The sequence below is a fragment of the Schistocerca americana genome, chromosome 2 (assembly GCF_021461395.2).
Source record: "Schistocerca americana isolate TAMUIC-IGC-003095 chromosome 2, iqSchAmer2.1, whole genome shotgun sequence".
NCBI lineage: Eukaryota > Metazoa > Arthropoda > Insecta > Orthoptera > Acrididae > Schistocerca > Schistocerca americana.
The window spans coordinates 237,390,584-237,404,736 of NC_060120.1; the positions used below are offsets into that span (position 1 = coordinate 237,390,584).

The window sequence follows — 14,153 nt, forward strand, 5'->3', positions numbered from 1 at the left end:
GACTACTCCATCCATAAATTCTACCAGTGTGATTCCACCCCCAGAAGTCCAATGTAATCTTCCATTCCTAGTTTCAGCCTTAAGGCTCTTCCCAGAACTTCTCCCTTGAATCTATTTCCCCAACAACCCCATGACACCCCCCCCACACACACCTACCTACATCCTCTGCAAAATCCACAAACCCAACAATCCTGGAAGCCTTATTGTAGCTGGTTATTGGGCCCCATTGAAAGAACATTGGCCGCACACTACCACTACCTACAACCAACTGCCCAAATTGTAGTCTCCCATGCCAAAAACAGCAACCACTTCCTTCTACGACTCTTCTCATCCCAACCCCTTTACTGCCTGTATCCCTATTCATCACTGCTGATGCCACTTTAATATTGTCTCAGTTATGTGACTGGATTCGCGATTTCCTGTCAGAGGTCTCAGTTAGTAGCAATTGATGGAAAGTCACTGAGTAAAACAGCAGCGATTTTTGGTGTTCCCCAAGATAGTGTTACAGGCCCTTTGCTGTTCCTTATCTATACAAATGATTTGGGAGACATTCTGAGCAACCAGCTTAGGTTGTTTGCAGATGAAGCTATCATTTATCGACTAGTAAATCAGGAGATCACAACAAATTGCAAAACGATTTAGAACATATCTGAATGGTGCAAAATATGGCAACTGACCCTAAATAACAATAAGTGTGATGTCGTCCACATGAGTGCTAAAAGGAATCCGTTGAACTTCAGTTACACAATAAATCTGTCAAATCTAAAGCCTGTAAATTCAACTAAGTACCTAGGAATTACAATTATGAAGAACTTGAATAGGGAAGAACACACAGAAAATGTAGTGGGGAAGGCAAACCAAAGACTACATTTTATTGGCAGGACACTTAGAAAGTGTAACAAGTCTACTAAAGGGACTGCCTACATTAAGCTTGTCTGTCCTCTTTAAGAATACTGCTGCGCAGTGTGGGACTCTTACCAGACATGATTGATGGAGTACATCGATAAAGTTCAAAGAAAGGCAGCAAGTTTTGTACTATCAGGAAATAGCGGGGAGAGTGTCACTGAAATGATCCAGGATTTGGGGTAGACATCATTAAAACAAAGACTTTTTCATTGCAGCAGAATCTTATCAAGAAATTTCAATCTGGGAGAAATGACCACCATAATACAATAAGGAAAATTTGAGCCCGTACAGAGAGAAATAGGTGATCGTTTTTTCCGCGCGCTTTACAAGATTGGAATAATAGAAAATTGTGAAGGTGGTTCCATGAACTCTCTGTCAGGCACTTAAATGTGATTTGTAGAGTATCCATGTAGATGTAGATTTCCCTATACACCAACATATCACATGCCATGGTCTTTCTGTTATTGAACACAGTCTCTTCGAATGTCCATCAGACACCAAACCCACTACCTCATTCCTCATACACCTTGCTAACACCATCATAACTCACTTCTCCTTTATAGGGAAGGTATAAAACAAACCAATGGCAGAGCTGTGGGCACCCGAATTGCACCCTCCTATGCTTACCTGCTTACGGACCATCCAGAAGAAGCTCTAGCCTCCCAAAACCCCGAACTCCTGGTGCTGTTCAGGTTCACTGATATCTTCATGATCTGGGATCAGTGAGAAGACACCCTGTCCTTACTTCACAACATCAACACCTGCTCCCTCACCTGCTTGACCTGGCCCTCTTCAACACACAATGCCACCTTCCTTGATGTTTACCACCTTGTCTCTGACGGCCTCATCCAAATATCTGCCCACAAACCACTAACAGTAACCATTTCGACAGCTGCCATCCCTTCAACACCAAAAATTCTCCCATATGGCCTGGCCACCTAGAGACAGCATATTTGCAGTGACGAGAACTCCCTTGCCTAGTACGATGGAGGTCTCAAAGACTTTTACGCAAAGGCACTAACCTTCTAGACCTAAAATGCAAAACAGATTTCCAGTGCCATTTCCCTACACAACCCCAATCCTTCTACCACCCTCAAGAACCAGCAACAAAGAAGTGGCCCTTTTGTCACCCAATACCACCAAGGATTAGAACAACTGAGCCACCTCCTTTCTCACAGCTTTGATCATCATCATCATCATCACCACCACCCCCCCCCCCCCCCCAATAAAATGAGGGGGTTTGGTGTTCCATCACTCACCCTACTTATACAAAATCCTGGTCAATCCCTATGCAACTACCAATCCCAACCCCCTTGCCACAGGGATCATACCCCCGCGCAAGATCCAGTAGCAAGACCTGCCCACATCACCGCCCACCACATCCTATTCAAGACCTGACTTACAGTTTGTCCTACCCTTTAGAGGTTGGGCCATTCATGAAAGCAGCCATCCCAAATACCAGCTCCTCTACAACCAATGCACAGCTTTTGTAGTGTATGACTACCAACCAGCTGTCCACCAGGATGAACGGTCACCATCAATCTGTAGGCAAGAGCAAAGTGCACCACCCTGTGGCACAACAAGCAGCTAAACGTAACATGCTTGATATTAATGGTTGCTTCATAACCCAGGCCACCTGGGTTCTCCCCTCTGCCAACGGCTTTGCTGAACTATACAGACTGGAATTATCCTTGCAACACATTCTCACTCTCGAAATCGTCCTGGCCTCAGCTCGCAATAATCTATTGTCCCCAGACCCTTCATGCAACAGTTTCAGTTCCCCGTCATACCACCTTCTCCCAATTCACGTCCCCTCACCATCACTGGGATCAGAGTTTTGCTATCGCACCCCCTAGTTTTTTCCCTGCTCTGCTCCTCTCCTTTTCTATTCCCCACTCCCTCCCTCACAGCCTCCCAACACTGGACCTGGCAGCCTTGTCTTCCCTCCATCTAGCCCTAAAATGGTCTGCCAGACTGCACTGACTCCTCTCCCTCTACCCATATCCCACTCTCCCTCCCTCTTCCCTACCAAACTCCAGATTGCTCCCTTTTGATGCAACTCCATTGGATTCTGGCAGGAATAATGGTCACATGTGCATGAGATGTGCTCGCTTGCGCGCACGCCTGCTGTGTTTTGTCAGGAATTGTCAACTTTACAGTGAGCAGCTATCTATCCTTTTTAGATAGGTTAAAAAATCTATTTTGGAGAAGTCACCCAGAACCCCAAATCAAGGGGGACTTACCAGATCGGATGAGAAGGAAAGAATCCTTTTCCTTCATCCCTCTTCCTTCCCCTTCAACCCTACTGCCAGATGGACGAGCCACTGCCTCCCGTCACTTGGCGAGGTTTTTTTTTTTTTTTTCTATCCAGTTAAAATATATTTTCAAAAATTGATTGTTTTAATTGACATTCCAAGCTGGACTTTCCAGAAGTTGGAAGGTGATAGTTCTTGACCACTGTGGATGTAAAATTAATATTTAACCATAAACAAGAACAAAAAGTTACTTACGCTTTTGTTTTTCAGAAGAATCGTTCTCCTGTAACAGTGTGTCGGCGCGCACAAGGCAAGGTGAGGGCAGAGGCAGTTCGCTTGGATGTGGTGGAACGATGTTCTCAGGCCAGTTGCTGTTTTCTTTGTTGCTTTTATTTCCACCCTGACAAAGAGAGTGCAAACTGTAAAAACTATATAAAAGCAGAATGAAACATATCTGGAAAAGAACAGAATAAACAAGCAATGAAAGAGTGGCAGTTCATGAAAAACAAGGTATTCCACACTATTTTGTTTGCAGTGGTGTCCAGCCCTTATATAGACATAGCACCTAACAATGGAACAAGTCATTTTTAAAAGGAAAAATACATTCAACTTTGCTTATGTGCTGTTATTCAACAAAGCACCAAAATGAGCAAGGAGGTATGTACATCTCAGCAATGACAGAATGCAGAAACAGTCCCAGAATTGGCTTTGAGAAATCTTACCATTATAGCTAGGTGAGAAGGCATGCTGTAATGCTCACTACTATTCATTTCTGTGAGTTGCAATAAACATAACTTAGAAAACTTCAAAATCAGAAGTGCCTTCAATGCATAGGCCAGCCTATTTCTTAGCTTATAATGAAATAAAACAAAATTGGTTGGTGAGTTCACTGTGAGCTGGATCTGTGAGGCTCAATCTAATACCGACATAAGTTACCCAATAAAATAGAGAAAAACCGTAACAACCATAGGAAACACTAATACTGTGAAACTTACTGGCAGATTAAAACTCATTCTACTCTAATATTGTGTTATTTGATTTTAACACACACACACACACACACACACACACACACACACACACACGACTTAACCAACCACCACATTATTACTCACAAAATATTTAACATTGAAAGGAAAGAAGCAGGATCATTTCCGAAGTGCTGACCAAAAGACTTAGGTTTAACTTATCCATTCTGCATGCCACTTACTGGAACCGTTTTACAGTAACGAATGACTGCAGTAAAAATTTTGCCATGGGCTATACAATACAGACAGCATTACACAGAGTTGCTGTTTACCAATAATTGCTAATAATTGAACTTCCAATTAACTTCAATTAAAATTTACTGGCTTTATTGAAAGGGCTGATGAATTACTCACGTAGGATATCACAGGAAAATGAAAATAGTAGCTGTTTGGCAGCTCAGACTGGCTACTCGACTATACAATTAGTACGCAGATTATTTTTGTTTAGAAGGACATTTTAGTACGAACAAGCCATGTCTATTCTGAATGGGGTAGAGAGAGGTCATCAAACCATGGCCCGAATAAGGTACTTGTGCAGCCCATGGTTCTCAGCCGTATCTTATAGTAATATACATGTAGCAAGCTGAATCCACAAACGTCAACTGCCCTTAAGAGTTTAAGAGTGCACTTTTACAGCTCACTAAAAAAAGAAGACATACAGTAATATTGCAAAATGTGATTTATTTTATTTGACAATTGTCAATTCTGCCACTTATCTCAGGGGTATAGGGTTACGTAGTGCAGCCAATACAGGGGTAGAGGATGTGAGGGGGGAAATGTTTTCTTGTCTGTCTTCCAGTACTGAAAACTCTCAGCTGTGTGCTACTTTTACTCATCAGCTGCTGTAGTATAAATTTCAGATGGAAGTAACGTGGATCTGTGAATGCACATTATTAGGGATGTGTCTTCTTTGAATGTGGTATATACAGGATGATTGCGTGACATTACAAACTTTCACGGATGATGAAGCATAAACACATCAATCCAAGATAAGGTATGTCTATGTACTTTAAGAGTTACAGCCACTTTTCGAGAGGTGTGTTTTACAGTAGTGAAGATGAAGTGCTCATAGTTCTGAAGTTGTGTTTTTTAGAGCCCATTTTTCCTGCACTTTGTTTCTTGGTTTTGTCCACAGTACCACTTGCGTAAAGTTGACTACCCTGTAACCCTAGCACCAACAGTGCCAGTCATGTATTCCACTGTCATAGGTCTTTGAATTATTTTCACTTGTAACAATCGCTCAGTCATTTGCAGACCAGAATCTCTTACCTCAAATTGACACATTTACCCTTCTACATCATTCTTTGAAGTTTGTAACACCGTCATGGAACCACCCTGCATTTGCAGCGAGGAATATAAAATTAAATTAAGGTTGGCGTAATAACAATGTAACGGGTAGAAGAAAAAATGACATTCAAAACATTTGTTATCATCTCTCGTAGAACATACTGCATTGAAATATAATTAATATAACTTATCAACTATGCATCTGCACACACAGACAACACAACAATACTTCATCAGTCCTTTACAGTTTTACAACTCTGGAGCTGCTAAGGTTGGCAGGGACCTCCAACAGAATAATCTACCTGAAGTGTTTCAAATGGTGCCGAGTTAATGCTCAGTACTTTGGGGGGTGGGGTGGGGGTGGGGGCTGTCAGCTAACTTATGCTACAAACGCTAGTCTACTGAGGACTCTTGACATACTAATTTTCATAACAACTGATAAGTTCTGTTCTTGAACTAAAACTTCTGATGACCACTAAGCTATATGGGTGTATAGGTTAGGGCCCCAGGTATAACATGCTGCAGTCATTCACCCTTATGAGACCTCATTTGTGAGTAATTGAAGAAAAAAATTCTGAATTTTACATGATGATCTAGAACCTTGAAAAAGTACCAATGCACAGACTGGTAGTGTAGTGTAATTGTTAAGGTGCATTCCCCACAAGCAGAACAGACTGCCATATGGATGACAGTGATAAGCATCCCTGGCATAGAGAAACATCTGAAAGAGTTCAACATAAATAAGTCACCGGGTCCATATGGAATACCATTTCAGTTTTTCAAAGAGTTCTCTACAGCATTTGCCCCTTACCTAGCTTATCACAAATCTCTCGCCCAGCGCAAAAGTTGCAAGTGACTGGAAAAACGTGCAGATAGCTGCTGTATATACAGGGTGTATACATGGACAAGGAAAAACATTCCCGGATTTTTCCTGGATTTACCGATTAAAAATACACTTTCTCCTGGGTGTAAACACACTTTTTACGAGTTAAGTGACAGTATATTTTCCCCCGAAACTGCAAAACTTATTAATCCTTTGAATGGTTATGGTTTTATACACGGGCATAGAATTTTCCAGCACTTCAGAAAACGAAATTAGGGAAGAAGACCCGTTTTGGAAATACCTTTGATGTGCAACAATGTGTACACTGTGTATTTTCGTATTACGAAAGTATACATTCAAATTACACCTCACTGCAAGTTACTTTCAAAATCACTGAAATCGAGATTGCGATGCGCTTTTGTAAGCCAGTCACAGTGCACGTCGCTGTCGCCAGCTGATGACAGCAGATAATTAGAGCATAGGACACATGATGTAGTCAGCCAACAGCAACATCACTGTTAGGTAAGCATGAACACACAAACAGGAATGTTAATGGTTTAAATTAATATACATAGTGTTGCTAAAAGAAAAGCAAAGCTTTCAAATGTAATATTGGCCTCTAAGGTTAATAAGCTGCAAGCTTTCGTATATAATGTTTATCTTTTTGCACATGTTACACTTTCAGATACATCACAAATGTGCCAGTAAAATTTTTATTACCGACATAAATGTCTGATCTTCAGGGTTATAAATTCTTCTAAATGGATCACCATTGAGTTTTAAATGAGAGTCAAACGCTCGTGATTTAAGAGATTCATGGTACATTCTCGCACATAGTTCAACTTACGTAAACGGATATTTCCTTTGAAAGTAATGCTTTTCAAACAAACATTCGCATTTTTTCCCGCGAACTGTTAGAAATAGGCTCATTTCAGCAGTTGCCAGACAGCGCTGGTAACAGGTGACACGGCACTTGCGCAGCTACGATGACGCAGAAAGCCCGTATGTATGTACGTGTAAAATGTTGAAAGATCATACATTATGTCATAAAAGAAACAAGACACCAGAGGATAATCCAAGAGCATCGGAATTTCGTGAACCACACTAAAATGCGCACATTTATATTGCATACTTAAAGTGCACATTCATATGTCCAGATTCCCAATGAAGTAGACCTCAACCTGATGTTAAGCTTTTCAGTGTGGTTTCTGGGATGTAAATTTTCTTGGAGCACCAGTATTGTATTATCTCATGTTTGGTTCTTTATTACTGCATAATGCCACACGTTTGAAGATGAAAACATCCTCTTGAAAAGCAGTGAACAGTTTAAACTAGCCAGTACTGTGGAATTAAACATTTCGTTTCAAATACATTAACTACCTCTGTGGAAAAAGTTAATAAAGGTCAAATTTCTTTAGCAAACAGACAAAAATAACTTCCTTGTTCTGCAAGGAGATTAATGCTGGACTGTTAGAACGGTGGAAACGAAATAAAATCTGAAACTAACAAAATATTTTAGCCTTCTGTAATTGTGTGAATGTATTTTAATTCACTTGATAGCTTCTGACGGGAGAGTAAACGAAGGGGAAGCAGAAAAATCACTAAATGTATGGGTCACATGGATACTACCCACTTTAACTTAGACTGCTCTGTGCATCAGCCCCGGATCTACGATATTTGCGAATCGGGGCAATACTAAAAAAATAGTATTTTGAAAAATATGTTCATCTTGTAGCGCACAGCTTTCTGAAAAGTCTGAAACATAAAACATATGTGTTGGAGGAAATGTAGGACATGTTATTTGGTCGTAATTGTGCCAAAGTGCAGTGCCACACCTCTTTATACAGCATTCTTCTATCGCACGTCACAGTATTTTGCTCTGTGGAATTGAAATGTGTATTTTTTTTAATGGGTGCCATCAAACTATATTCAGGACAGTGGAAACTGAAATGTCCTGTGGTGCCTCTCCTGCTCCCCGTCAACCGGTTTGACAGCCTGCCCTTTTTTTAAAAAATCTCGCAATTAATAGTGGATGAGATTATTTGTAATCAGGAGAACAAGAACTCTTCAGAAAATTTGCACTCTTTATGGCCTATTAGCTAATGACTTGCTGTTTTGTGACAAATGTAGGCTACATAAAACCAATAAAGGCAAGAGACAAGCAAGAAAGTACACATTTCTTCAGTCCTTAGCTTCTAGAATTTTCTCTCTCTGATCTTGCTACAGCTTTACATGGCATGCTTTCCTTTCTGCGAAAGAATTTATTACCTCAAAGTTCGTCAAATGTTTTGCTACATGAAAAATCGAAATGCGGTTATCTAATACTGAAAAAGCTGTTATACAAATAATACCCAAGATTGGTGTGGTATTTGATCTGATTAAGTCTATTTTGTCACTGTCTGCTAGATAAAACAAAACAGGCCTTTCTATTATAGTCATTTTTATAACACGACAGAATGTAATTCACAAAAGTACCAATATCAAATGCCTATTAGGCCTACTACAAGCAAAAAGGTTTATGTTAGGAAATAGTTTCACATTTCATTCAGACGCACCAGTTTCTGGAGCATGAGATCGAAAAGTAGTATTACGAAATTTTTATATAAATTTGGAATCGCCATTCTTCCATAATTTGTGTGATGTCCCCGCTTCTTATCCTTCTTTATTCTAAAAAAGAACCTTGTCATCACCAATTCTGTAGTTATTCCTCCCACTGTCAAAATTTGTTTGCTGATTAACTTCACTAACCCTGCCAGAATCACCGGTTTAGTTATCCCGTGATTATTCTCCGATTAGGCGTTGTTACATGTTCGTACAACACATTTTCTGCATTACTTCCAGAATAGAACTTAAGCGGCTGCTAGCTGGGGACTGTACAACTGGTCCTTACTAGTGTAGCGTCTGGCCAAAAATTTTCTGTCAAAACTTACATTTCTTGGATACACCGAGAAGATAATACGTAATCTTTCTCATCTGTTATTCCTGTTAGTTGTTTATTTCCACTCTGGTAGACTGAATCCATGGATTTCGCTAGTAATTATAACAACACTGATCATTCGCAAAACCCATTCAACCACATATTCAGACAGTGATTGGCATTCATCTGTTCGGCTTTACTCTGCTTAGCTCGTATAGCCCTGTCCCCTTTTGTCTGTGGAAAGTTTATTTCTAGATGCGACGAGGATTCTCATGACATGAGACATCACGTACACTACACACGCATTCAAAAATTAACATACGATTCATTCAGAAACCAACTTAAAAATGTGTTCACAAAAACCAACAGGGATGCGTTTCAAAATCACATGAATCGATAGACGTACGCTGGATGCTAGGTGCTTTGTGAAACAAGTTTTTTTCTTCAAGAATATGAATTTTGCACCCCCTTTTTCCGGTAGCATCTAGCTGCTCGCTGTGACTGCTTGCACATCAACAGCCACATTCCTCTAGCCATAAGCGGGAGAATCTACTACTCAAATGAGACTGAACTGCACATACGCATGAGCCCGCTCGCAACTGCTAAAATGAATCTAATGTAAACAGTTGTGACTTCACAATCATCGGAAGCAATTTTTTGTTATGAAGCATTGCATGGTCTTCCTAAAGTCTTTGACACATTTTGCTGTTGGCAGACTTTTGTATGAGCACTCTGTGTGTGTGTGTGTGTGTGTGTGTGTGTGTGTGTGTGTCGTTGCATATGGCGCATTTCCTTTGCAATTTAAGGTTTTTTTCTCTCTCATTAAAGTTTTATTGCTGAAGTATTATTCTGCAATAGCGGGATACAGTAATAACCTTTGTTAGAGTATCGGTTCTTACCAGTCAAAATTACAAAAATTTAACTAAAATCTAAAACAATACGTAATTCCTGAAATTCTAAAATATGCCGGGGTTTTTCCTGGTTTTCTCCTGGATGAAAAAATTGCCGGATTTTCCCGGATCTCCAGGGTCGTATACACCCTGATATAAGGAGAGTGAAAGAACGGATCGCAAAATTCCAGATAAATATTCCTAACATCTGTCTGCTGCAGAATCCTTTAACACATTCTCAGTCTGAATAAAATAAATGTATTGATCGTGTGAAACAACTTACACCTTTCTCTCATGATATACTGTGAACTACAGATGAAGGGCAACAGGCAGATTCCCTAAGTCAGGAAGGTGTCTGGCACAGTGCCCCATTGCAGGCTGTTGAAGGTATGAGCATATGGTTGATTGGATGGATGATTAAAGGGACCAAATTACTAGGTCATCAGCCCCTTTTCCCTCGAAGATATAGGTGTACACAACTGTACATCAGAGATGGCCTACCGTGCAAAACCCTATGGCGGATACCCAAGGTCTACCAAAGGTCAATGAAGACCACATAAGGGACAAAAAAGAAGAAAGGACGGATATACGAAGAAACAAGATGCCCTATCTAGGGTGGGGCCAGAAGCCCCCAAAGCAGAATGCAATGGGGGTACATATATCCCCACCCAACCACCACTTACCAGAGGTAACCACTCAGCAATTGTCTAGGAAAGACTATCAACATGCACAGGGCAAGAGAAGCATACATACATACATACATACATACATACATACATAAGAAGAACGAATCAAACAGACCATGCAAGAGAGTGGGAGGAAGAGTAAAAGATGAAGTAGGGCGAAGGCTGAGGTGGACCACCAAGCCCAGACAGCCAAGCCGCAGCCCGGCCTGGGCAGAGGAGGCAACAGAGTGTTCTGCCCACTGCTCAATGGGCCAATGAGTTTAAGAGGTCCTTCCTTAAAAGGAGTGATAAAACCCCCTTCACACATAAAATGTGAAACTAAGTCAGACGGTGAGGTATCATCTTCCAGTGCCAGGGGTAGCAAGTCAAAGTCCGCCGCAGGGCAGCAAGGTTAGGACAGTCCAGCAAAATGTGGACCACCGTCAAATGGGAACCACAATGACAGTGGGGATGGGTCCTTGTGGTGAAGGACTTGATCGTGAGTCAGCCGACGAAGGACTTGATCGTGAGTCAGCCGAGTATGGCTTATGCAGAGGCAGCAAAGGATGGTAGCGTCCTTGCAAGAGGCCTGCATGGAGGACCTCCACAGATTTTTAGTGTCCCGTATCAATAGTTCATTTGGTGAAGTCTGAATGAGCCACTCCATATTCATGATCCCTAAACTTGATGTTTTGTTTGTTTCCAGAATACCTATCTCCAGTGTGGGTTTATTAGTAGCCAGTTTGGCTAATCTATCAGAAAGTTCATTTCCCGGGATCCCAATGTCGTCCAGGGTCCAGGCAGAGGTATTGTTCACGGACATACAGGGGACCCTGGATAGCCATGACCAAGTTTTGGCACAACGCCACAGTGAAAACACCACAGCCATACAGCAAGGAGTGCAGTTCAGTATGTCCTGCTTGAGTATAAGCAAAGCCTACATGACCAGCAAACCACTACCTCTGAATCCCAGGATGCACCAAGTATGGACCTCGTGATAGGTCAAGATGAAGCTGTGGCCAAAGGATGCACCACAGAGCTATACATGAGTGGGCCTGGACGAGGAATGGTAGAGAAACAGCTGGAGTTCAGAGAGGAGGGACCGGATCCAGATTGCAATTGTAATCCCTGATCTGGGTCACGATTGCGGGAGATGGATTTCCTTGTTTGAAAAGAGGAATGTTAATTTGGATGCTTAGAGGAGCTGCAAACATGTGTAGCCTAATTAACAAGCTGTTGCTGGCACCTGATCCGCAAGGGAGGAACCCCAACCTCCACGAGTAAGCTGTTCACAGGGTCAGTTCAAAACGCTCCTGTTGCAAGTTGAATCCCGCAGTGGTGTACTGGATCCAGTGTCCACAATGCTGAGGTTGATGCCATACCTTGTACCTGACTCCCATAATCAAGACGAGACTGTATCAGGGCTCTGTAAAGCTGCAGAAGGTTAGTGTGATCTGCACCTCTTCATGAGTTTCACAAAGAATTTGTAAATAACTTTATTGCTCACTATAATGTCAGTGAATTTGTGACAACTGATCCACATGCACATAGATTTCAAATAGAAAATAAAGAAAAATGGGAGCAAATAAAAAATTAAAACAATGATGAAAATGATGTGACAAAGGATTAGAAATAAAACGTTGCATTTAATCTAATTAATAGAATAAAAATGCTGAAAGTAATTTATACAGATTTAAAAACAAAAAATTTCAAGGTTCCTGACGTGATATGAACCCACAACATTCTGTAATGTAATGTACTTTAACCATTACACTGCACCACTAGTCTGGGTAATACTTCTTTATTTAAAGCTCTTGAGCATCACACAAAATTACAAAATATTATTTGTCTATTAGTCGTAAATGAGGACCCACCAGGGCAAATGGCTGCTGGGTGTGATGCCAACATCACCATATAGATGGTAAAAAAACACCCAGATGCCAGCCTTGGGGATCTCTCCTTGCGAGAAAGTGTACAATTCTGAAACTGCCTCATTCCTTCCATATCACTGCGAAATAGCACAATCATGATTCACAGAACATAAAATAACTAATGAAGGTCAGTCCAAAATACTGTAAGCGTACATTTGTCACTCCAAAGTAAAAGTTCTTACTGTCATAGTAAACCAATACTGTGTTTCGAAGAGTACTGAGTAAGGACTGTAGCATCTTCACCTTCAGATGTAGTAAATTGGAAACTCACCATCTGTTTTGTCTTCTACTCCCATCAATAACAACATTTTTTCAAATATTTCACTGTATTTTTAATACAGTTGCACAAAAAATTATTAATACATACTTTCATATTGGAATGTGTTATTTAGGTGAAGTTCTATTTAAATTCATTATCCAGATCATTATATTGAACATGCTGATTTCACTGATGCAGCTAATTTTACTAGAAGTTTTATTATTTGGAAGCGATGGCCAATGGAAGGTTCTACTACAATATATAATGCGCTAACCGGGGCAATCTGAAATATTTTTAAAACTTGTTTGAAAGCAGTATCCCATTCTTTCTGATAATGTACTTTGATACCTGAAACTAACTTACAAGATAAATGCTATTTAAACGTAAGATATCCACAATTTTTCCTTTGGGTTTGTTAGATTCTGAACTTCGAAACTATTTTTGTTGCTCTGTTTTTTCCAAACCAGATGGCATCCCTCATTAACTGACCGATTAAGCCACTAATTAAGATTTTAATGTACTATAAAATAAACTCTTCCATCTGGTGAACAAGATCTACGAGACAGGTGAAATACACTCAGATTTCAAGAAAAAATGTAATAATTCCAATCCCAAAGAATGCAGGTGTTAACAGGTGTGAAAATTACCAAACTATCAGATTAATAAGTCAAAGTTGTAAAATACTAACATGAATTCTTTACAGACAAATGGAAAAACTGGTGGAAACCGACCTCGTGAAGGATTAGTTTGGCTTCCGTAGAAATGTTGGAACATGTGAGGCAATACCGACCCTACGATTTATCTTAGAAGATAAATTAAGGAAAAGCAAACCTACGTATCTAGCATTTGTAGACTTAGAGAAAGATTTTGACAATGTTGACTGGAATACTCTGTTTCAAATTCTGGAGATGGCAGGCGTAAAATACAGGGAGTGAAAGGCTATTTACAATTTGTACAGAAACCAAACGGCAGTCATAAAAGTCGAGGGGAATGAAAGGGAAGCACTGGTTGAGAAGGGAGTAACACAGGGTTGTAGTCTACCCCTGATGCTATTCAATCTGTATATTGATCAAGCAGATAAGGAAAAAAATTCAGAGTAGGAATTACAATCCATGGAGAAGCAATAGAAACCTTGAGGTTTGCTGATGACATTTTAATTCTTTCAGAGACAGCAAAGGACCTGGACGAGCAG

At 40.5% G+C, this 14,153-nt stretch overlaps 1 protein-coding gene across 1 annotated transcript in view; it reads right to left on the bottom strand.

Annotated features, from left to right (window-relative positions):
- LOC124596480 (meiosis regulator and mRNA stability factor 1) overlaps positions 1–14,153 on the bottom strand; it is a 219,500-nt gene that overhangs the window by 17,628 nt on the left and 187,719 nt on the right. The window contains exon 26 of the mRNA XM_047135626.1: positions 3,417–3,561. Within this exon, the coding sequence (XP_046991582.1) occupies positions 3,417–3,561 (145 nt within the window). The remainder of the gene's footprint in view (positions 1–3,416; positions 3,562–14,153) is intronic.